At 36.5% G+C, this 25,422-nt stretch overlaps 1 protein-coding gene across 1 annotated transcript in view; it reads right to left on the minus strand.

Moving 5' to 3' along the window:
* Positions 1–24,014, minus strand: part of ahnak (AHNAK nucleoprotein) — a 36,799-nt gene extending 12,785 nt beyond the window's left edge. Inside the window, exons 1-9 of the mRNA XM_083561671.1 lie at positions 23,731–24,014; positions 16,816–16,869; positions 12,732–12,797; positions 11,310–11,466; positions 11,006–11,211; positions 5,792–9,704; positions 5,210–5,590; positions 4,922–5,014; positions 47–4,735 (exon numbers count right to left, since the gene is read on the minus strand). Coding sequence (XP_083417797.1) covers positions 47–4,735; positions 4,922–5,014; positions 5,210–5,590; positions 5,792–9,704; positions 11,006–11,211; positions 11,310–11,466 — 9,439 coding nt within the window. The 5' untranslated portion in view covers positions 12,732–12,797; positions 16,816–16,869; positions 23,731–24,014. The remainder of the gene's footprint in view (positions 1–46; positions 4,736–4,921; positions 5,015–5,209; positions 5,591–5,791; positions 9,705–11,005; positions 11,212–11,309; positions 11,467–12,731; positions 12,798–16,815; positions 16,870–23,730) is intronic.
* Between the last annotated feature and the right edge of the window lie 1,408 nt (positions 24,015–25,422).

A 25,422-nucleotide genomic window follows, 5' to 3' on the forward strand; every position in this document is an offset into this window, starting at 1 on the left:
GGCATTTTAAAGCCGCCTTCAGGGCCTTCGATATCAATGTCTGGACCTTTGATATCCACTTTAGGTGCTTTGATATCAGCTTCAACTTTTGGTAATGAAACATCCATATCTCCTTTTAGTTTAGGACCCTTTAGATTAAAATCCACATCTGGCATAGAGATCTTTGGACCAGAAATTGAGGGCATGTTGAATTTTGAACCTTTCACTTTTCCATCTGGACCCTCAATGTCAACATGCGGCACTGTGATGTCTACCTCTGGTCCTTTTATGTCCATGTCACCTTTTGGAAGACTAACATCAATATCAGGCCCTTCAACCTTTGGACCCTTGACTCCAAATGATGGCATTTTCATTTTTGGCATTTTAAAGCCGCCTTCAGGGCCTTTAATATCAACGTCTGGACCTTTGATATCCACTTTAGGTGCTTTAATATCAGCTTCAACTTTTGGTACTGAAACATCAACATCTCCTTTCAGTTTAGGGCCTTTTAGATTGAAATCCACATCTGGCATAGAGATCTTTGGACCAGCAAATGAAGGCATTTTCATTTTTGGCATTTTAAAGCCGCCTTCAGGGCCCTCAATATCAACATCTGGACCTTTGATATCCACTTTAGGTGCTTTGATATCAGCTTCAACTTTTGGTACTGAAACATCAACATCTCCTTTCAGTTTAGGGCCTTTTAGATTGAAATCCACATCTGGCATGGAAATCTTTGGACCAGCAAATGATGGCATTTTCATTTTTGGCATTTTAAAGCCGCCTTCAGGGCCCTCGATGTCAACGTCTGGACCTTTGATATCAACTTTAGGTGCTTTGATATCAGCTTCAACTTTTGGTAATGAAACATCCACATCTCCTTTCAGTTTAGGACCCTTTAGATTAAAATCCACATCTGGCATAGAGATCTTTGGACCAGAAATTGATGGCATGTTGAATTTTGGACCTTTCACTTTTCCCTCTGGTCTTTCAAGGTCAACATCCGGCATGGTGATGTCTACCTCTGGTCCCTTTAGGTTCATGTCACCTTTTGGAAGATTAACATCAATATCAGGCCCTTCAACTTTTGGACCTTTAAATCCAAATGATGGAATCTTTACTTTTGGCATTTTAAATCCACCTTTAGGTCCCTCAATGTCAACATCTGGACTAATGTCAATTTTAGGTGCTTTGACATCAGCTTCAACTTTTGGTACTGAAACATCAACATCTCCTTTCAGTTTAGGGCCTTTTAGATTGAAATCCACATCTGGCATGGAAATCTTTGGACCAGCAAATGATGGCATTTTCATTTTTGCCATTTTAAAGCCACCTTCAGGGCCCTCAATATCAACCTCTGGACCTTTTATATCCACTTTAGGTGCTTTGATATCAGCTTCAACTTTTGGTACTGAAACATCAACATCTCCTTTCAGTTTAGGGCCTTTTAGATTGAAATCCACATCTGGCATGGAGATCTTTGGACCAGAAAATGATGGCATTTTCACTTTTGGCATTTTAAAGCCGCCTTCAGGGCCCTCGATATCAACGTCTGGACCTTTAATATCCACTTTAGGTGCTTTGATATCAGCTTTAACTTTTGGTAATGAAACATCCACATCTCCTTTCAGTTTAGGACCCTTTAGATTAAAATCCACATCTGGCATAGAGATCTTTGGACCAGAAATTGATGGCATGTTGAATTTTGGACCTTTCACTTTTCCCTCTGGTATTTCAAGGTCTACATCCGGCATGGTGATGTCTACCTCTGGTCCCTTTATGTCCATGTCACCTTTTGGAAGACTAACATCAATATCAGGCCCTTCAACCTTTGGACCTTTAAATCCAAATGATGGAATCTTTACTTTTGGCATTTTAAATCCACCTTTAGGTCCCTCAATGTCAACATCTGGACCTTTAATGTCAATTTTAGGTGCTTTGACATCACCTTCAACTTTTGGTACTGAAACATCAACATCTCCTTTCAGTTTAGGGCCTTTTAGATTAAAATCTACATCTGGCATGGATATCTTTGGACCAGCAAATGATGTCATTTTCACTTTTGGCATTTTAAAGCCGCCTTCAGGGCCTTCAATATCAACGTCTGTACCTTTAATATCCACTTTAGGTGCTTTGATATCAGCTTCAACTTTTGGTACTGAAACATCAACATCTCCTTTTAGTTTAGGGCCTTTTAGATTAAAATCCACATCTGGCATAGAGATCTTTGGACCAGCAAATGATGGCATTTTCACTTTCGGCATTTTAAAGCCGCCTTCAGGGCTCTCGATATCAACGTCTGGACCTGTAATATCAACTTTAGGTGCTTTGATATCAGCTTCAACTTTTGGTAATGAAACATCCACATCTCCTTTCAGTTTAGGACCCTTCAGATTAAAATCCACATCTGGCATAGAGATCTTTGGACCAGAAATTGATGGCATGTTGAATTTTGGACCTTTCACTTTTCCCTCTGGTATTTCGAAGTCTACATCCGACATGGTGATGTCTACCTCTGGTCCCTTTATGTCCATGTCACCTTTTGGAAGACTAACATCAATATCAGGCCCTTCAACCTTTGGACCTTTAAATCCAAATGATGGAATCTTTACTTTTGGCATTTTAAATCCACCTTTAGGTCCCTCAATGTCAACATCTGGACCTTTAATGTCAATTTTAGGTGCTTTAAAATCACCTTCAACTTTTGGTACTGAAACATCAACATCTCCTTTCAGTTTAGGGCCTTTTAGATTAAAATCCACATCTGGCATGGATATCTTTGGACCAGCAAATGATGGCATTTTCACTTTTGGCATTTTAAAGCCGCCTTCAGGGCCTTCAATATCAACGTCTGTACCTTTGATATCCACTTTAGGTGCTTTGATATCAGCTTCAACTTTTGGTACTGAAACATCAACATCTCCTTTTAGTTTAGGGCCTTTTAGATTAAAATCCACATCTGGCATAGAGATCTTTGGACCAGCAAATGATGGCATTTTCACTTTCGGCATTTTAAAGCCGCCTTCAGGGCTCTCGATATCAACGTCTGGACCTGTAATATCAACTTTAGGTGCTTTGATATCAGCTTCAACTTTTGGTAATGAAACATCCACATCTCCTTTCAGTTTAGGACCCTTCAGATTAAAATCCACATCTGGCATAGAGATCTTTGGACCAGAAATTGATGGCATGTTGAATTTTGGACCTTTCACTTTTCCCTCTGGTCTTTCAAAGTCAACATCCGGCATGGTGATGTCTACCTCTGGTCCCTTTAGGTTCATGTCACCTTTTGGAAGAATAACATCAACATCAGGCCCTTCAACTTTTGGACCTTTAAATCCAAATGATGGAATCTTTACTTTTGGCATTTTAAATCCACCTTTAGGTGCCTCAATGTCAACATCTGGACCTTTAATGTCAATTTTAGGTGCTTTGACATCAGCTTCAACTTTTGGTACTGAAACATCAACATCTCCTTTCAGTTTAGGGCCTTTTAGATTGAAATCCACATCTGGCATGGAGATATTTGGACCAGACACTGATGGCATTTTCACTTTTGGCATTTTAAAGCCACCTTCAGGGCACTCAATATTAACCTCTGGACCTTTGATATCCACTTTAGGTGCTTTGATATCAGCTTCAACTTTAGGTCCTGAAACATCAACATCTCCTTTCAGTTTATGGCCTTTTAGATTGAAATCCACATCTGGCATGGAGATCTTTGGACCAGCAAATGATGGCATTTTCACTTTTGGCATTTTAAAGCCACCTTCAGGGCACTCAATATTAACCTCTGGACCTTTGATATCCACTTTAGGTGCTTTGATATCAGCTTCAACTTTAGGTCCTGAAACATCAACATCTCCTTTCAGTTTATGGCCTTTTAGATTGAAATCAACATCAGGCATTGAGATCTTTGGACCAGAAATTGATGGCATGTTGAATTTTGGACCTTTCACTTTTCCCTCTGGTCCCTCAATGTCAACATGCGGCACTGTGATGTCTACCTCTGGTCCTTTTATGTCCATGTCACCTTTTGGAAGACTAACATCAATATCAGGCCCTTCAACCTTTGGACCTTTAAATCCAAATGATGGAATCTTTACTTTTGGCATTTTAAATCCACCTTTAGGTGCCTCGATGTCAACATCTGGACCTTTATTGTCCATTTTAGGTGCTTTGACATCACCTTCAACTTTTGGTACTGAAACATCAACATCTCCTTTCAGTTTAGGGCCTTTTAGATTGAAATCAACATCAGGCATTGAGATCTTTGGACCAGAAATTGATGGCATGTTGAATTTTGAACCTTTCACTTTTCCCTCTGGTCCCTCAATATCAACATGCGGCATGGTGATGTCAACCTCTGGTCCTTTTATGTCCATGTCACCTTTTGGAAGACTAACATCAATATCAGGCCCTTCAACCTTTGGACCTTTAAATCCAAATGATGGCATTTTCACTTTTGGCATTTTAAAGCCACCTTCAGGGCACTCAATATCAACCTCTGGACCTTTGATATCCACTTTAGGTGCTTTGATATCAGCTTCAACTTTTGGTACTGAAACATCAACATCTCCTTTCAGTTTAGGGCCTTTTAGATTGAAATCCACATCTGGCATAGAGATCTTTGGACCAGCAAATGATGGCATTTTCACTTTCGGCATTTTAAAGCCGCCTTCAGGGCCCTCGATATCAACGTCTGGACCTTTAATATCAACTTTAGGTGCTTTGATATCAGCTTCAACTTTTGGTACTGAAACATCCACATCTCCTTTCAGTTTAGGACCCTTTAGATTAAAATCCACATTTGGCATAGAGATCTTTGGACCAGAAATTGATGGCATGTTGAATTTTGGACCTTTCACTTTTCCCTCTGGTCTTTCAAAGTCAACATCCGGCATGGTGATGTCTACCTCTGGTCCCTTTAGGTTCATGTCACCTTTTGAAAGATTAACATCAATATCAGGCCCTTCAACTTTTGGACCTTTAAATCCAAATGATGGAATCTTTACTTTTGGCATTTTAAATCCACCTTTAGGTGCCTCAATGTCAACATCTGGACCTTTAATGTCAATTTTAGGTGCTTTGACATCAGCTTCAACTTTTGGTACTGAAACATCAACATCTCCTTTCAGTTTAGAGCCTTTTAGATTGAAATCCACATCTGGCATGGAGATATTTGGACCAGACACTGATGGCATTTTCACTTTTGGCATTTTAAAGCCACCTTCAGGGCCTTCAATGTCAACCTCTGGACCCTTGATATCCACTTTAGGTGCTTTGATATCAGCTTCAACCTTTGGTACAGAAACATCAACATCTCCTTTCAGTTTAGGGCCCTTCAGATTGAAATCAACATCTGGCATAGAGATCTTTGGACCAGAAATTGATGGCATGTTGAATTTTGGACCTTTAACTTTTCCCTCTGGTCCCTCAATGTTAACATGCGGCACTGTGATGTCTACCTCCGGTCCTTTTATGTCCATGTCACCTTTTGGAAGACTTACATCAATATCAGGCCCTTCAACTTTTGGACCTTTAAATCCAAATGATGGCATTTTCACTTTTGGCATTTTAAAGCCACCTTCAGGGCACTCAATATCAACATCTGGAACTTTGATATCCACTTTAGGTGCTTTGATATCAGCTTCAACTTTTGGTACTGAAACATCAACATCTCCTTTTAGTTTAGGGCCCTTTAGATTGAAATCCACATCTGGCATGGAGATCTTAGGACCAGCAAATGATGGCATTTTCACTTTTGGCATTTTTAAGCCACCTTCAGGGCCCTCAATGTCAACCTCTGGACCTTTGATATCCACTTTAGGTGCTTTGATATCAGCTTCAACCTTTGGTACTGAAACATCAACATCTCCTTTCAGTTTAGGGCCCTTTAGATTGAAATCCACATCTGGCATAGAGATCTTTGGACCAGAAATTGATGGCATGTTGAATTTTGAACCTTTCACTTTTCCCTCTGGTCCCTCAATGTCAACATGCGGCATGGTGATGTCTACCTCTGGTCCTTTTATGTCCATGTCACCTTTTGGAAGACTAACATCAATATCAGGCCCTTCAACTTTTGGACCCTTGACTCCAAATGATGGCATTTTCACTTTTGGCATTTTAAAGCCGCCATCAGGGCCCTTAATGTCAACCTCTGGACCTTTGATATCCACTTTAGGTGCTTTGATATCAGCTTCAACTTTTGGTACTGAAACATCAACATCTCCTTTCAGTTTAGGGCCTTTTAGATTGAAATCCACATCTGGCATGGAGATCTTTGGACCAGCAAATGATGGCATTTTCACTTTTGGCATGTTAAAGCCACCTTCAGGGCCCTCAATGTCAACCTCGGGACCTTTGATATCCACTTTAGGTGCTTTGATATCAGCTTCAACCTTTGGTACTGAAACATCAACATCTCCTTTCAGTTTAGGGCCCTTTAGATTGAAATCCACATCTGGCATAGAGATCTTTGGACCAGAAATTGATGGCATGTTGAATTTTGAACCTTTCACTTTTCCCTCTGGTCCCTCAATGTCAACATGCGGCATGGTGATGTCTACCTCTGGTCCTTTTATGTCCATGTCACCTTTTGGAAGACTAACATCAATTTCAGGCCCTTCAATTTTTGGACCCCTAAATCCTCCAAATGATGGCATTTGCACTTTTGGCATTTTAAAGCCTCCTTCGGGGCCCTCAATGTCAACATCTGGACCTTTGATATCCACTTTAGGTGCTTTGATATCAGCTTCAACTTTTGGTACTGAAACACCAACATCTTTCAATTTAGGGCCTTTTAGATTGAAATCCACATCTGGCATGGAGATCTTTGGACCAGCAAATGATGGCATTTTCACTTTTGGCATTTTAAAGCCACCTTCAGGACCCTCAATGTCAACCTCTGGACCTTTGATATCCACTTTAGGTGCTTTGATATCAGCTTCAACCTTTGGTACTGAAACATCAACATCTCCTTTCAGTTTAGGGCCTTTTAGATTGAAATCCACATCTGGCATAGAGATCTTTGGACCAGAAATTGATGGCATGTTGAATTTTGAACCTTTCACTTTTCCCTCTGGTCCCTCAATGTCAACATGTGGCATGGTGATGTTTACCTCTGGTCCTTTTATGTCCATGTCACCTTTTGGAAGACTAACATCAATATCAGGCCCTTCAACTTTTGGACCCTTAAATCCAAATGATGGCATTTTCACTTTTGGCATTTTAAAGCCGCCTTCAGGGCACTCAATATCAACCTCTGGACCTTTGATATCCACTTTAGGTGCTTTGACATCAGCTTCAACTTTTGGTACTGAAACATCAACATCTCCTTTCAGTTTAGGGCCTTTTAGATTGAAATCCACATCTGGCATGGAGATCTTTGGACCAGCAAATGATGGCATTTTTACTTTTGGCATTTTAAAGCCGCCTTCAGGGCCCTCAATGTCAACTTCTGGACCTTTGATATCCACTTTAGGTTCTTTGATATCAGCTGTAACTTTTGGTACTGAAACATCAACATCTCCTTTCAGTTTAGGGCCTTTTAGATTGAAATCCACATCTGGCATAGAGATCTTTGGACCAGAAATTGATGGCATGTTGAATTTTGAACCTTTTACGTTTCCCTCTGGTCCCTCAATGTCAACATGCGGCACAGTGATGTTTACCTTTGGTCCTTTTATGTCCATGTCACCTTTTGGAAGACTAACATCAATATCAGGCCCTTCAACTTTTGGACCCTTAAATCCAAATGATGGCATTTTCACTTTGGGCATTTTAAAGCCGCCTTCAGGGCCCTCAATATCAACCTCTGGACCTTTGATACCCACTTTAGGTGCTTTGATATCAGCTTCAACCTTTGGTACTGAAACATCAACATCTCCTTTCAGTTTAGGGCCTTTTAGATTGAAATCCACATCTGGCATAGAGATCTTTGGACCAGAAATTGATGGCATGTTGAATTTTGAACCTTTCACTTTTCCCTCTGGTCCCTCAATGTCAACATGCGGCACAGTGATGTTTACCTTTGGTCCTTTTATGTCCATGTCACCTTTTGGAAGACTAACATCAATATCAGGCCCTTCAACTTTTGGACCCTTAAATCCAAATGATGGCATTTTCACTTTGGGCATTTTAAAGCCGCCTTCAGGGCCCTCAATATCAACCTCTGGACCTTTGATATCCACTTTAGGTGCTTTGACATCAGCTTCAACTTTTGGTACTGAAACATCAACATCTCCTTTCAGTTTAGGGCCTTTTAGATTGAAATCCACATCTGACATAGAGATCTTTGGACCAGAAATTGATGGCATCTTGAATTCTGGACCTTTCACTTTTCCCTCAGGTCCCTCAATGTTAACATCTGGTGCCTTGATATCTTTACTTGGACATTTAAAGTCTCCATTAGATGCTTTAATATCACCTTCAACTTTTGAAACATCAACTTCTCCTTTTAATTTAGGCCCTTTAATGTTGAAATCCACATCTGGCTTGGTGATCTTTGGACAGGAAATTGATTGCATCTTGGTTAGATTCTTCTGTTTTCCCTCAATTCCTACATCAACATCTAAAGTTGGTTCTTTTATCTCAATTTCAGCTTTCGCAAGACTCATATTTGCATCCGGACCTTCAACCTTTTGGCTCTCGAGTCCAAATGATTGTACTTTTATTTTTGCCATTTTGATACCCCCTTCAATGCCCTCACTATTAGCTTTAGATCCCTTGAGTTCCCCTTGCATTTTTGGAACTGAACCTGCAACTTCCCCTTTTACTTTTGGGCCTTTAATATGAACATCCACTTTAGCTGTTTCTGAACCTGAAATTGACGTCATATTCAGCTTCTGGCCTATAACACCAGGAGTCTTGATTTCTATTTGTGCTGCTTTCATGTCAACATCACCTATGGACAATTGTTTGTCTGCATCACTCTTGTCAGCTTTTGGGCCTTTAATTTCAATTGATGATAATTTTATTTTTGACACCTTACCTTCTCCTGCTGAGACCTCTTGAGCACTAATGTCAATTGTGGGTGCTTTGATATCCCTTTCAGCCTCTATACCTGAAATGTTAACCTCATGTTTCATTTTCAACATTTGATCACTATTGTTTAATTGATCCTTATCTGCCCCTGCACCTAGTGTAAGTGAGAGATCAGCATAACCTTTGTTTGTGTCTAATGCATGTGAGCCTTTGCCTTTTACGCTGCTAATATGCTGAATCCATTCAGAAGACCCTTCTCCCCCATGTGTTTTTGTTCCTGACAGTCCAGTGTCATATATATTAAATTTCATATCTTTTCCACATCCCTCTGTTTCTTTTGTTGTAAGTGATGTTTTTATATGTGCTGTACTCCAGTGCTTCTCAGAGGAGCCCTCTGGATCTCTTACTTTACCTTCTCCCAGATCTAAACCTTCATACCCACTGACCCTACTTATTATGTTCCCATGAGGCAATTTAATTTGAGAAGAGCTCCCCTCTGAAACATTAATTTTGAATTCTGGGCTTGAAATATCAATCTGTTGCTCGCCAGATCCCCCTGGTATGTCCACAGTGTATGTAGTTATACGCCGAGTAATGGTTGTAATGGTGCTGCCATCACTGCTCGTGCTGCTGTGACGTTCTGTACGTACATCAACTCCCTCTGCAAGGTCCTCAGACTTCAGTCTGGGCTTAATTTTCTTACTGTAGATTCTTCTGTAGTCCTCGTCATCCCCACTCTAGAGAGACAAATTAATAATTAATAATAACTTATTAAATGAAAACAAAATCAATTATATACTGATGGATCATCAATTATTTATTTCCTTGATGACCAACTTGTTAACTATGCAAAGATTTGACTGTTAATAGTCAGTTACTTCAGAACATAGAAATCTTATAAAATGTTTAAACATAGCCAATGTACCATTTATAGAAAAAAAAAATGGCATTATAAATTAATGGCAACACTGTGTACCATCTCCTATTAACAACAGTCTGTATATATCTGGGAACTGAGAATACCAGTTGCTTTAGTTTTAGGAGATGTTTAGCAGTCATTTATTTTGTTCCATTTCTGGATCATGTTCGCATATGGCTTCTTCTATGCATTATAAAGCTTTACCCTGTATTAGTGGATGACACAGCAAACTGTGTTTGGCACAGGCACAAAAGAGTGTATTCTGACCAGCAACAAATCAGTCTGGTATGGAAACTGTCCTGCCTCTGACCAGAAGAGCATACAGAGAGTAGTAAGGACTGCTGAAAAAAATTCACTCCCATCTATACAGAACCTGTACAAGAAACATTGCCTGTGCAGAGTTGACAGGATAGTCAGAGATCCTACCTACCCTGCCCACAACCATTTCAAACTTCTGCCTTCTGGAAAATGCTACTGTAGTATGCAGTGCAAAACTACCAGACTCTACAAGAGCTTTTTCCCCACATGTCATCAGGCTACTCAACTCATTATGACAATAGAGAGAAAACACTTTTTCAGTCTTATCGTATGTATTATCCAGACTAATCATGTGCTATTCATTCTTCCTATCACTTAAAAACTTTGTTTATCACAGACAGTTTACATTCTTGCCACTTGTGCATTAATACAATGCAATGTGAAAAATAATCATGCAATAAGCCTTAATGCCTGTACTGACTGTGCAATATTTAACTAGCTGTGCAATATTTTTTTTCTATTGTGTCTATTGGGTTATCCGTGTGTGTGCAGTTTCTTTTATTCTATTTATTTATTTTCTTTTGATGTCTATTGTGTTATCTATGTGTATCTGCTTAATATCGTGCTGTCTATATGTTAACTGTCTTGCCTACTGACTGTTCTTTGTTCATCTGTACATCTAGCCTTTAGAGAAACGCAATTTCGTTCTGCTTTGCACATTGCTGCCTGACTAATACAGTTCTCTTTGACTTTAGACTTTGAATAAAAATTATGAACTATGATAGTTGTTAGAATCATTACAACAATATAATGCAAACAGTGTGATTTTTGAACATCAAAAGTAACAAAATACAATTATACCAAGATGATATCAGGACTAGAAACTCCATATCCACTTCGTGCTTCCCATGACAATGTGCCCATAGGAGAACGACAAGGTGATTTGTCACCAGTCTTGTGCTGTAGTTTTAGTCCAACTTTGTGTTTGTTAAGAGTCTTCAATAATTCTTGTGTTTCTTCTGAGCTCATATTCTCAAAGTAGACAGTGGCACCAACGATTTGATCACCTGTGAGAACAAGATATAAATTAGAAAACATCAGATGCAAATTCTACTTAGAAGCATAAACTCCTAGATAAATTCGTAAAGATACATTAGATGTCTACCTTCAAATACTCTCCCAGTATGTGCAGCAGGGGATTCTTCTTTCACTTCCTTGACAAAAATCTCTCCATGGCCCTTTTGCTCTATTGTAAGCCCATGTTTATCTGCGCCCATCCACTGAGGGAAGAGCACTTCTCTTGTGTCCTCTTCATCAGCCATCTTGAAAATTAAGAAATAAGCCAATCAACATAAACAACCAAAATTATTTTGGCATAAATCAAGATTTCATTTTACCAATAAATTCATTAATAATATATTATAAATATACATATACACACACACACACATACACATACAGTTTGTCTCCACCCCACACATTTCGGGTGCATGTTTGCATTATTATTATTTAAAATAATACAATAATAACTTGAAAACATACACAATGTCAGGGGTACAAAAAAGAAAAAGTTAGCACAGTGTCACTTTGTACCAGAAAACAAGACTTGTTTGCTTAAAAAATAAAAAAAAAACACGCTAAAGAATTCATAGCTCTAGCATTTGGCGCTAACCAGGAAGTGGCTTGCAGCTAACATTAGGGCTATACAGTAGATTCTTTACAGTTTTATGTCCAGGTTCAAGAATTTCTCTTAAACGGAGAAAATGCTGACAATTACACATGAATAAAGGATAGAAGGAATGAAGACGTTTGTTAAAGTATGCTGAAATAAGTGGAACAGTTTAGAAACAGATCTTTAGAAAATGTAATATTGAATGTAAAAATCTGTTTTTCCCAAATGGGGTCTAGAATATATAAAAAAAAATGTAATTTAATACAAATTATATATATATATATATATATATATATATATATATATATATATATGTTTGTTTATTTACAGTAAATATCCTATAAGCAATTGTAGCCACAAAGAGTTTAATTAGACAGTTATTGTAAACATTTTCTGATTGCCTTAAATAATAGATGGCTTTTTGTGACGATTGTACACATAATTAACATTAACAAAGAGCTGCACTCTGGCTAGCATTTTTGACAGAATTGTCACAAGTGCAATGTAACTTTTGAGCCTTGATTAAAAATCATCATATACTAAAGTGCTTTATACATACTGCATATTTTACACACACACACACACACACACACACACACACACACACACACACACACACACACACACACACAGACACAGAGAATCTTATAAGGTTGCATAAATAGCTAGTCATTTTCCCATCTTTGTACCATGAAGAGCAAATGTAATTAATACTTGAGCATCAAGAAATCTTATTTTGCATGTTTTTCCCCCGGATGTATTTATACATTTTGCTAATCATAAAAAAACATTAAATAGTGTTAATATAATATACTATTTAATAAGTTAATAGTGTAGTTCAACAGTAACATTTTATGGTTTTCTTTCTGTAATTAAACTGTAATTTAATGTAAAATATTCAACAAATATGCTTACTGTATAGCCTTGAGTTTACCACAGTGTACCCTTGTGTTCTCCACTAGACTGGGCTAGTAGCTCCGCCTGAAATGATAAAAAATAAATAAATAAATAAATAAACAAAAGGATCATTACATTGCCTTTCTTCTTGGGTATATGTTAAAATAGCCACATCCAATAATATTGAGACTAGATTATTTATATATAAAGTTTGATTAATTACATTCACTAATATATATATATATATATATATATATATATATATATATATATATATATATATATATATATATACACATACACACACACACACACACACACACACACATACTAACATTTAACAATAAAATTAATGCTTTTCCATAAATTCCAACTATGTAAGGTCATATCAGTTTCAAGTATTCAGACAAAATAAAAAAACAATTGCTTTATTAGGCACCCAATGTGCAATAAGTATTTCTGTTGGGTTGCCTAGTAAATATGTGGGCATGTCATTCCAGCTTCAAACAAAGACAGTTCATTGTTTTCTTACAACCACCCACTCAACCATCTACTCAGCTATTAGCTACATGAGACCTTTTGACTATGAATACACCTACATGCATATTTTTACTGCATTTTACTGCAACACTGTGATCTAGACTGTTCTGGTCATAATTTATTTGGATTGATGTTTGGAAAATATCCCAAACTGTAATTTGTAAATGCAGCTAAAATAACCAAAACTACTGTCCTTGTAAAAATTATTTGATTCATTAAAAACATAGTAAAATTAAAAAGTACAGAGCAAAGCAATGTTAAGTCACAACAAGACATCTCAAAACAAAATGGTTTACAATGTTATACTGCAATTGTTGTGCTTTTATTCTTTTTGAGAGCATTGTTAAAAAAAGAAGAATTGTCAGTTTGTACAACCTTCAGGTTGCAAATGTTTTTACTTTGTTGTCTGTCACCTTCTGACCTGTTTATGCTTGTAAACTTGATATGAAGAAATCCAACTAGCAACATGTGACCACATTCGAAACTTCAGCTGTCCTGTCTACTCTCATTACTTTCTACATTGGTGGGTGCTTTCTGCATGTGAATATTCACAAATAACTATGATGCAACACTTGCTCAGGGACAATGTGCTCAATGATTCATGGAAGTGATCTGTTTTTGGTGTTCTCTCTGGCTGAACCTGGTGTTCTGCTTAATTCCTAAGATCATTCTTGTTCTTAAGGAACTGTTAACAGAAGTCCTGTAGTTCTATGAACAATTAATAGCCACCATGATTCATGCCATTTGGACCCTGCAACACGGTGACCGGATTATTAGGAATATGACACAGTGGCTGTGTTTACTGCAAATATCACGTCACTACCTGCCAGCATGTGTGCACAAACAAAAAAGAATCCAGGTGTTAGACACCATAATGGTTAGTAGAACAGTTATGTACATAGGCTGCATTGTGCTGACAATTTGTGAGCAGCAATAAGTCTATCTCGTGTTTCCTAACACACTCTATAGGCAAATTGTGAAATATGGCATTTGAGAGTATAGGATATGATTAGAATTTCTGACTTCATTACAAACAAATAGCTCAGGCTTGAGTCATAACTACTGAGGCCTGAAGTTTATATTACAGCTATTTCCTGCACAAATACCAAAAATATATATAATTACAACATATCTAGTGTAAAACAAAGAGCTTAATGATAACTCAATCAATGATTCTTTGATGATTGATTGATGTTTATACAGATGGGGCCACAATAGTTAAAAACAAATTATAACGTAAATTCAGAAAAGCTTTTCATTAATGAGCAAACAATCTGCCCAACCTATTCCTTAACTTGATTTAAATAATACTTTTTTTTTTAAATGTTGTGCATTTATTACAATTTATATTTTCAATATACAAACAATTTAATTCATTATACAAGAGTGTGACAGAGTATTAAAAGAAGAGAGAGAGAGAGAGAGAGAGAGAGAGAGAGAGAGAGAGAGAGAGAGAGAGAGAGAGAGAGAGAGAGAGAGAGAGCCCTCATATGCAGTACCACCAACCCCCACTGGAGGGCTGCGACCAACAGGCAAAGAAAACCACACGTACAATTATAAAGTTGATTTAAATTTGATTTAAATGCTTCTTAAATAAATTTGTACTTAATGTCTTTAAGGGGTTAGACAGGGAAACAAGTTTAATAATCAACAAAAGTTCAGATTACACATCAGTCTACTGACAGTCTACTGACAGTAAACTCACTTTTATCCATTAATCTTCAGTAACATCTTATCCTAATCTTGGTCATAGTGAATCCAGAATATATGGAGAGGAAAATGCACCCTGGACAGGGCACCTGTCTGTTCTTAGCCATGTCCCAATATAAATTATAATGTAAAAGATTTAAAACGGAAAAACATGTAAAAATTATTTGCCAATATCCAGTCCATACATTTTTCAAGTCCTACATTGGGTGAATAAAATGCCACTAAACATAGCAGGCCAGCTAACAATTTATAAGGTCTTTTCACAACAACCCCACACACAAGTTTGAGAGCTGCCAACTAGCAGCACCAGTGGTTAACATAAAAGCTCTATACATATGTAAACTGCAGTTTCAACCCCAACCTACTTCAGTACACTGACTGTGCATAACTGCAAACAGAATTTCTTAATATATAATATATTTCTTAATGTTATTTTAATATATTTGTCTGTTAAAATATCAACAAATTTGAGTTGACTATTTTGCATTAATCAAAATTTTTCACCATTTGCTTTGAGATAAGAGACCAGAAAAATATTAGCAATGTGAGATGCTGGAAGGGGGCTTCTAAGGTGTGGCAGCAAATGCCAATGAGTTAAAACATTTTAAGTGATAACTTTTACCACAAGATTTTGGTGATAAAAAGTGGAATGCATAGTAAAATGACTAAAGATAAAGACTGCAATACTGTAAACAATGCTGTCATTTCTGCCTAAAATATGGCTACAACAAATAAACAGAATCTTGTGAAAGCTATTGGTAAACTGTCCAGATTAGTTATAGTTTTATATATTGTCATTATATAATGTGTTTTTTATATATATTTATATATATATATAACACACACACACACACACAGAGAAAGAGAGAGAGAGAGAGTGAGAGAGAGAGAGAGAGAGAGAGAGAGAGAGAGAGAGAGAGAGAGAGAGAGGATAAACAGTTAATTCAACATTTAATTTGTTCACACTATTCTATGTAACATTTTCTAAACTATGTCTTCAATGTCTTAAAAAAAAAAAAAAAAAAAAGACCAATGGAATTTGACCGTTTTGTTTGAGGCAATGCTCATTACTTTTGACATAAGTGTTTACAAAAGCAACATGAGGGGAAACCTTGCAGGGCTGCATTTCAACTCCTAGCAAGTTTAGGGGTGGCGTGTTACTCTTCTCCTGTTTCAAGAATGTTGTGATGCAATGCCAGAGCAGTCTTAACTCCCTTTTAACCGATGTACATGTTTATATGGCTTCGACTAAATTCCTTAAAAAAACTCCAAGGACTATAAGTAGGAGGAAAAATATATGATTATATTTTGTAATTCAAATATATTTTACATAATAATTATATAGTGAAACAAAACTGAACTGTGTTTCTGGAACATATGTACTATTCTGTTACCCTATAAGCATTGAGCTTTAAATCAAAGTTCAAATAAACAGTGTCACATTGTGAACAGGTGGCCAAATCATAGTATAAATATTAAGTGATTAAAAAGTGTCAAATTTCCCAGTGCAAGCTATCTACTTCAGTCAAACATGGTTTTCATTGTCCACATTCCAAGTTTTGGTATAATACTTTTTTGTGATTGTAATATTTTAAAAGCTTTAGTAACGTGCTGATTGACACTTAATTTCAAATGCTAAACTAAGCTCTGTAGGGACACTTTTATGGGTATTTAATATATTATCAATGTATTATCAATTATTATTGATAATTATTATTAGATTATTATTTAATATATTATCAATGGTAGAACAATAATAAGTGTTACAAAACCTTGATCTGGTGCTCCTCTATACAAATTATTAACCAAAATTTTATGCTTTTTGAAGATAAAAAGAAAAACAAGGACGCACCAGGTGCGCAAGCACTGCGGGATGCCCTCCTCTGATACACCACTTTTTTGTTTTCTAAAAAGAATTTGAAAAGGAAAAATTATAAAATATTAGACATGATCAGAGATTACAAAAAATGTGCATAAATTAAGGAAGTTATATCTTTTCCATCCAGTGTTCGCAATATGGAAAATATACTTAGGTATAAACTTAACCAAATAATTAGTTATTACTTTCATATTAGTAATTTACGTAAAACTCTAGAAATACTGTAGTGCTTTAGGCTACTGAAACAGGAAAACTTTTCTCCCTTTTCTTTGAAACAGGGCCCCACCCAATGCTCACCACTTTCTCTGCATTGCCCTCAGAGGGCGACAGTACACAAATATAATTCAGAGCGCATTTCTTTACAAAACCCTGGGTCTTCATCTGAGCTACCCACACCCACATGTCCCATGTTTTTTTTTTTTTTTTCATTAAGCAACTGTTGCTGTTTTATTCTGTAATTCAATTCCCCCACATCATGAAATAGTTGATTAGCAGTTTGCCTACATTGACATGACGATAAACTAAAATAAGCCTATTAAAAACCTGTAGATTAATAATGTTTCATAAGATGTTAATAAAAACACAGCAGCCATCAAACTGGTATATGGCGACTAATCAGAAGAAGTGGCAGCTCAGAGTTTAAGAAGTTGGATGTTCTAATTGAAAGATTATGAATTCAAATACCACCACTACCAAGCGCCCACTCAATGCCATATATGTAAATTATCACTATCGCAATTATCAAACTGTGCAAATGATATATTTGCCTACCTAGTATTTTAGCCATATCTTATACCTGTACTACACATATTTATTTAAAAAGCTATTTTTAAACAGTTTTTTTAACAAAACTGCATATCCTTTGTGTTTTCATGAAGTCAGCAGCTCAGTGCTTGGTTTTTTGTTCTACCCATGTCCAGGTTTCAAATCCAATGTCAGCATCAGCATCTGGTTAAAGCAAACATCAGCTGCAAAGGTTCTTTCAGATAAGTCATACCGCATTGTTGCTAGGATTTTCACCACACACTAAGCATAAGTAGTTATGACAACTGAAGCGTAGATGTAGAGGTAGATGAACTGAGCCATTATGAACTATACCAATACAATAAAAGTACAGCAAAATGTTATTACAGAATTAAGTACATTTTAAATGTGCATTGTGCCTCTTTTTGACTATTTGGTGGTTCTTTAAACTTGACAGGTCTCAAGATATACGAGCCACTACAATTCAATGGCTGACGACAAATAAACGTCTGTTTTACGGTCGCTATTGTATGCCGGAAATATGTATGGAACCCTTTGGGTCTTTAGATGTGTCTTTAAATGATAAAACTAATGTAGAGCAAAAAAATGTGTTATGCTTAATTTATATCTATCAGTAAATAAAAAGTCATTTAGGCCTAAAATAATATCTAATGCAAAATATTTGCCATGATTTTGTAGAAAATTGTTTTGGTGCTTAATTTCAGTATATGTGGTATTATATTTGCAAATAAACGCTGTAATTGATAAAAATGTTTTACATATATACATTTGTGTGCACTTTGTCCACTGTGGTATAATCAAATAGAATTCATTGCGGTCAAAAATATATTTATTTTGCATGTGTTTCATGATTACAGACGATTAGAGGGTTACCTACTACTAAATAATGTCTCAATTTTTTTATTTTTTTTTGTCATTATATATTAATGAGCTTGGTAATTAGCACCAATTTTCATTTTTGACTCACAGCAATAAGGAGAAAAGAAATTGTTCCTAAAAACAAAAGATGAAGACCTCTATGAGGTGTGATGTTTTGTGGACAAGTACCCAGTCCAACAGAAAAAGGACATATCATTGAAATGACACTAAATTAAAATGCTTTAGTCAGCACATATTCATTATTAGCCACCGTAAACTTGTCCATGAATGCACTGCAGAACAACTGTAATTAAGTCTCAACATCATGGTTTACCTCCTAATAACCATTTTTAATGTAGAAAGAATAGCAATTTGAAAGACGGTTCAGCTATACTTAATGCCTTAAAGATCTATATTAGAAGGTTAACACACAATCAATGTAAATACTGTTTTATTTACAATAATTGTGTATTTTCCTTAGATCCAATTATCTTATTATTTTTTCATATAATAATCCTTATAAAATCTGTAAAAAAAAAAAAGAAAACTGAAAAAAGTGTTATGCAATGGACTATTTCAAACATATATATATATATATATATTCATTCTTTTTTTATAATTTTTTTTTTCTAGGTGGAAAAAAATGGGAATAGCGGGGTTTACAACATTTGCCATATCAACAATTCAGAATTGCTGAACAAAAACAGAGGAATTTCTTTGTTGCTCAGGTCTCAACTGTGCAAGCATCACCCTTGATTATGAAACCACAGTCAAGACCTCTCACTATAATGTTTTTTCATTATAACGCTAGATATTCCAGAGCCGCGACTGAAATAGACATGGATGAGTGCTGATAAAGGCCAGGCTGGATGAGCTTGTCATTGTGTTTGCATACAATAACATAAGGCGAAGCAGCTGTGTACACTCAGAAGACTAACATACAAGAGACTTCTACTTATTTATATTAATTCTGCTGCTACTGTGCTAAAGCTGGAGCCAACTAATTACAACAATGCTTAAGATTGTAAATAAAATAAATGGGGCATTATAAGATTAAATAAATATTAACCATTTATTAATCTTGCAGGGCACAACATTTTGCCTGATAAAGAAAAAGGCGATGTGACATCTTAGCAATGTATTATGGGTCATACACATCACGTGTAGTACACACCCTATTTTAAAAAAAAAATCCTCACAGCCATAAGCATGCCATCTATTCAGTGTTCATTGCAAAGTGAGTTGAGGGCCCCACCCTGGCCTCCAGTCCCACACATTCCTCGATGTAGCAGTCAGCCCAGCTGGAATAGAGCCCAGCCTCTCCTACAGTGACTAACTCCAAAGCAATGTCCTACACACTGTCTGATCACTCTGTTCACACAGGGAACATTTATTACCAAGCAGGATATTCCAATTCTGTTGGTAGAACTTTCAAAGCCTTGCATCTTTAGGTTATAGAAAAAATACTAGGTCTATGATGTTATACTGCAATGTAAAAAGCATCTGTACTTTGGTGACCTATTTCATATTACATGCTGATTCGCTTATGGGGAATTAAGAATAATTTACTACTTTAACTGCTCTGCCAGACCAATTACACTGACAGCCCACACCAACAACATCCTTTGCAAAGATCTTCTATACTCAGACTAGAGAAAGAAAAACCACAAGCATAGAGTCCAATAAACCATGCATCAAATCACAAAACTCCTAGAAAGCTTTAAAAAACCTAGAAAGCTGTAAAGTAACATTTTATTGACTCAGTAACATGTATACTCTAAAAGAAGCCATGTATACCATGCTAAGGAAGTGAAAATTTAACACACAATAAACAGATGTTTTACTGACAGGACACTTAAACCATAAACAGAGAAGGTGCAGGAGCAGAAGAGTGGCCAAGTGGGTGGTTTCTTAGCATTAACTAATTAGTGTCAAACAAACTTAACTGAAGACTAATGTGAAATTACGAACATATGAATATATTTATATTATATAAAAAAAAAAACATCCAAATGAATATAGAATTCAAGTTCAAGGTGTAATGAATTATTCACTGAAAATCTTCAAACACTAATCCACATTATTGTTAGCAATGCATAAATTGAATGTGCATTGCTAACAAGTCAATGTTATTATCTTTACTCATATAATATGTTCATTTGTTTAAGGATTATGCCACATGAGACATATAAGAAGGTATTGTAACACTCTTCAGTTCCTCTACAATGAGTGTGAAAAATAGAAGAAGGGAATACATGTTAGATCATGCCCAGTGTCCTCCACCGTGCTATTACAGACAATTTAATTCTGTACATACCTGGGGTTTTGTGAATGGAATGTTCATAAATCTGCTAGAAGAACTACTTGTGAAATACAGTAAACAAGTCTGTCATTTATCTCTTTAATAAAAGCTTTCAGAGCTTTGGTAACCTAGAGCAAATATAGCATATACCTGCAAAACATGTCTGCTGACTTCTGCCTATAACAACTTTATTAGCTGTTTTAAACACTAACAATTCAAGTAACCTAGAAATCACAACTGGATTATATTAGACCTTTAAAATTATTTGCAAGCAGGAGGGATTGAACATGCTGCCACTGAACACATAGTGTTTATTTCTGTTCAAACACTTCTGTCAATAAATTAGGAGGGCATGATGATGCAAGTTAGTGCTAATAGAGAATGAGCTAACTTGGACAATTTACAACATTTAATTGTTGGCTAACCATGAAGGACTAAATATTATTGTGTAATCTTTGGTTCATGTTTATTCTTGCATGGACTAAGCCGATGATTTTATATGGCCCATGATGCTACCACACCCCTCAATACCAAACACCTAAATGCAATGCTATGTTTTCCATGTTGTAGCTATAAAGTGAAGCATAAGCACACTAAATTTCAATTTTTTTTTATTCAAAATTTCCTTCTTGGCCATAAGTATTATGTGTATGTCAGCTATCTAATATTAGTACTTAATAAAAAAAATCAAAAATAAATAAACAAACACTAAATGTACTAAAATAATTAACCAAATTTTATATTCCTTCACATGTGTACTAGACTGTTACAGAACAGAATCATGCCACATGGAAAATTGTGTGAGTCTGAGTCACCAAGATGTTGGCGTGGCTTTTTCTGTTCCTAACATTCAGAGTCAGTATTTCTCAACAATGGCTTAGTTTGGACAAGTTGAAACATAATGAAATAATGCAACAATGGCAGGTCACAAATGCTTGCAGGCATCAAAATTACAGCAGATTAACTCTGTTAAACATTCAAAATAAAAGTTTCTATATGACCGCATGTAAGAATGCTCTCATATCATAATCATGGGACTACTTGATCCTCAAAAAAAGGGGTAAACAATAATTACACCACTCTGTTATTGAAAGGAGTTGGTCCTTGTCTACTGTTCTCCAAATGGCAAAGACGGCATACTCTCTACACGCCTGTAAGGAAATGACAGAGGAAGTGTGCACAAGTCCAAACACTTTCTGTATCACAGTGGTACAGCAAACTCCTTAAAAGCACCCATCCTTTCTACACTATCAACAGGAAAAAGCAGTTGCTCTATCCGAGACCAGTGCCACTAAGCAAGGATGCTTTAGCCACTACTCAGAGTTCAAATTATAACTGCAGTATAAATTATTAGGAGTTTCATTTTGATCCCACATTTTATAGTACTGAGACATATAAGCTATCAATAATTTAATAATAAAAGATTATTATGACTGTTAAATACTGTCAGATTCTTATTTTGAAACATTACTTTAAAGTTACCCTTAAGCAACCTTTTAAAATGAAAATAATATCCAAAAGTTATCAAAAGTCAGGAGCCATTGCAATATATGGATAGGCTTGAAGAGAACAAGAAGGGTGTGGCAGTAAAGGGTGGGTGGCATCAAAATATACAGTTCCTCCACTGATTCAAGGTTTTACTAAAAGCAAAAACGAATTCTACAGCTCAGACTTACTTTCCGCTTTTTCAAAGTAAAACTTTTGCATATTTGTTCGATTCTCACGCTTATGCTCACTGACATTCATTTCTTACATAAAGATTTTACAGACTATAGTAAAGTTTAAGTAATCCAAGAGCGGCTTGAGAATAAAATGGCTCATTTTTGTTTCTTCTTGCAAAACTGTGCTTCAGACCTGGTTTCAATTAGTAAGTCTTTCCAAACCACTACATTCCATCACCCACCCCTCCTCCTCTCTCTTCTCAATCCCCACACCCTTTCCACAAGAAGAATCAAGGCATAAAATGAAGACAAATATCAAAACTCCACCCTTTCTTGGTACATTTAAACTTTACTTATTTGATTAGGTTTAAAACAATCTTTCCACAAGTGGTACTACGAGATCACAAAGATACACAGCTTTAGGAAAAACTTTTAAAAAGTTATCTACACAGAAATCCTATGTCAGTCCCAAAAAAATGGGTAGTAACCACATATGTCCGACACATAACGAATAAAAGACAAGCATTATGTTGAATGAATCTTTTTTGATTTAACAAGAAGCATTACATATTATGACGAGTGATTTAAAACTTTCAGAAACTTTTCTTATGCCCCCATTGGAAGTACGTGCGCAGTTGAGCCGCGTGAGCCACACCGACTTTATCCACGTTGCAGTGGTTGCTGCTGGAGTTTTTTTTTTTTTTTTCTCCTGCATGGGTGTGGGGTTGTTTTTGCATGGCATGCAAACCAGAAAAGAGATTTCCCTTACAATTAGTTGGCAAAGCACATGCTTGGCTAGGGGTTGTTTAAAGCATTCCGTCATCTCTTAGAAACTTTACACTATTGCTCAATCTCTCTCTCTCTCTCTCTCTCTCTCTCTCTCTCTCTCTCTCTCTCTCTATATATATATATATATATATATATAATATCAGTATTCATTATATTGTATTTCAGAGACGGAGAACATTTCAGTCTCACAGTTCTCGGTGGAAAAGGAAAAAAAAAACAGATGCGTAACTGGCAAGTCAACTGTTCAAACACACACACACACACACACACACACACCCACTGTCCCTCGTGTTCACAGCTGCACCTCATGAGGGCTTCCTATATGAACGTGTATGAATAGAAATCTATTCATGGCGCATTATAAGCGTTCCTTTTAACGCCAGAAAGGTGATCAATTTTTCAGTCTTAAATATATATATATATACACACATACATACATACTTATACAAACTGCATAGGTTTGCTTGCAAAGTAATTAGGATTTTAAGGTAAACAGGAGTTTTGTTTTCCTACCTGGGAGCAGTTCACTGCTTCCAAAAAAGTTTAACACCTTGGCATGAGCATCCTCCGTCGCACATGCCTTTCTGCCACAGCCGCGAAAAGTTCTCTGTCACAACCGTCCGATGATGTCTGAGTGGGGTTTTGTTGTTGTTGGAGAACTTTCCTTGTCTTTAATGACTTTTCCACCCCTTTCTCCCCCCGCTCTCACTCTTTGTCTTTCTCACTTTTCTTTCTCTCTTTTCTGTGCAGTCGTAACTTCGGGCTGTGTAGAATGGCTAAGCACAGGGCATGGCATAGGTCTTCACTGGGAAGGAGGGATGAAGGGAGGTGATGAGTGGAGGGAGGGAACTGGAGCAGGGAGTGGTAGGCTTCGGCCCACCCACTGTTCCTCTCCCAGCTCTGTAATCGCCACGCATTCAGAATTGCAATAACGAGCCAAATAAGTAAGTTTCGTTTTAGGGCCTAAACTTTTTCACAGAATGTAGTTCAACCCAAATGGGCAAGCAATACATGCCTACATTATTGATATGTTCTTATATAAACAAATCATATGATGGAAAAAAAATGAAAGGGTACTATGCACTTGTGCTGGAACTAGACACCTTAATGTAATAATTCAGTTGTACTACCAGTTTTTATTTTGTAGAATGAACCCCCAAGCTAAATCCACAAACATAGTCCTACTCCACTGTTTTTGCCTTCTCTTAAGTTGCAAACACTCACATTTGAAAACTATACACAGTAACTGTAAGAGTAACAGACAAGCATCACTGGAAAATGCAAAAAAAGAATTTTACTGTGCTGTAAAGCAGTGGCCCCCAACCTTTTTTGCGCAACGGACCAGACTAATGTAAGACAATATTTTCACGAACCGGCCTTTAAGGTGTGGCAGATAAATACAACAAAATAAAATGATATGACTGTCATAAAAACTGGTATTTTCTAAATATAATAATAAACGTGAATCCACTGTGTTGGGTTTTGTTCATTGTGCGAGCTTGGGGGTTTCAATTTAGTGGTAATGTTTTATGTGTTACCGGCCGGAGCAGCCCCTTTAAGAAGGTGGTGGATGTAGGTACACATGTGACCGAGGCATCTTGACATGCATCAAGAGTGAGTCATAGACAGATGTGGTGGAGAAAATCCGGTAATTTTCCACAAAAAAAACATCGTTCAGAATCAGATAATAAATAAAACGGAAATAATGTAAGTTATGTATTCTTTCAGTGAGGCCCGGTACCAATTGACCCACGAACCGGTGCCGGTCCGCAGCCCGGGGGTTGGGGACCACTGCAAAAATACATCTGACAAGCATAAAGCACCTTTCTTTCTTTAATGATGGTTCATCATAATGCCATTATGGTAGGATCAAATATATTATCCATCAATAGTTACATTTGATGTAAAAATTTAATGTTGAACAAATGCATATCACAATGTTGGAATTATTGGAATGATTTTACACGCTTGCTCTTAGTTAGCTGCATTCATGATTTTTCACATATATGTACATCTATGTAATAGATGTAATAGGCTGTGCTAAATCCAAATAAAAAATAAGCTGTAACATTTATTCAAAAACAAAGGACGATATAGAATATATCTGCTATGAATTCTTACAAATTCTCCATATTTGTGCATAAATATGACCCAAAACAACAGATTGCCCCAAAAGTAGACAAAAGACCGCGAATCAAGCAAATG

The sequence above is a fragment of the Silurus aristotelis genome (assembly GCF_946808225.1).
Source record: "Silurus aristotelis genome assembly, chromosome: 14".
NCBI lineage: Eukaryota > Metazoa > Chordata > Actinopteri > Siluriformes > Siluridae > Silurus > Silurus aristotelis.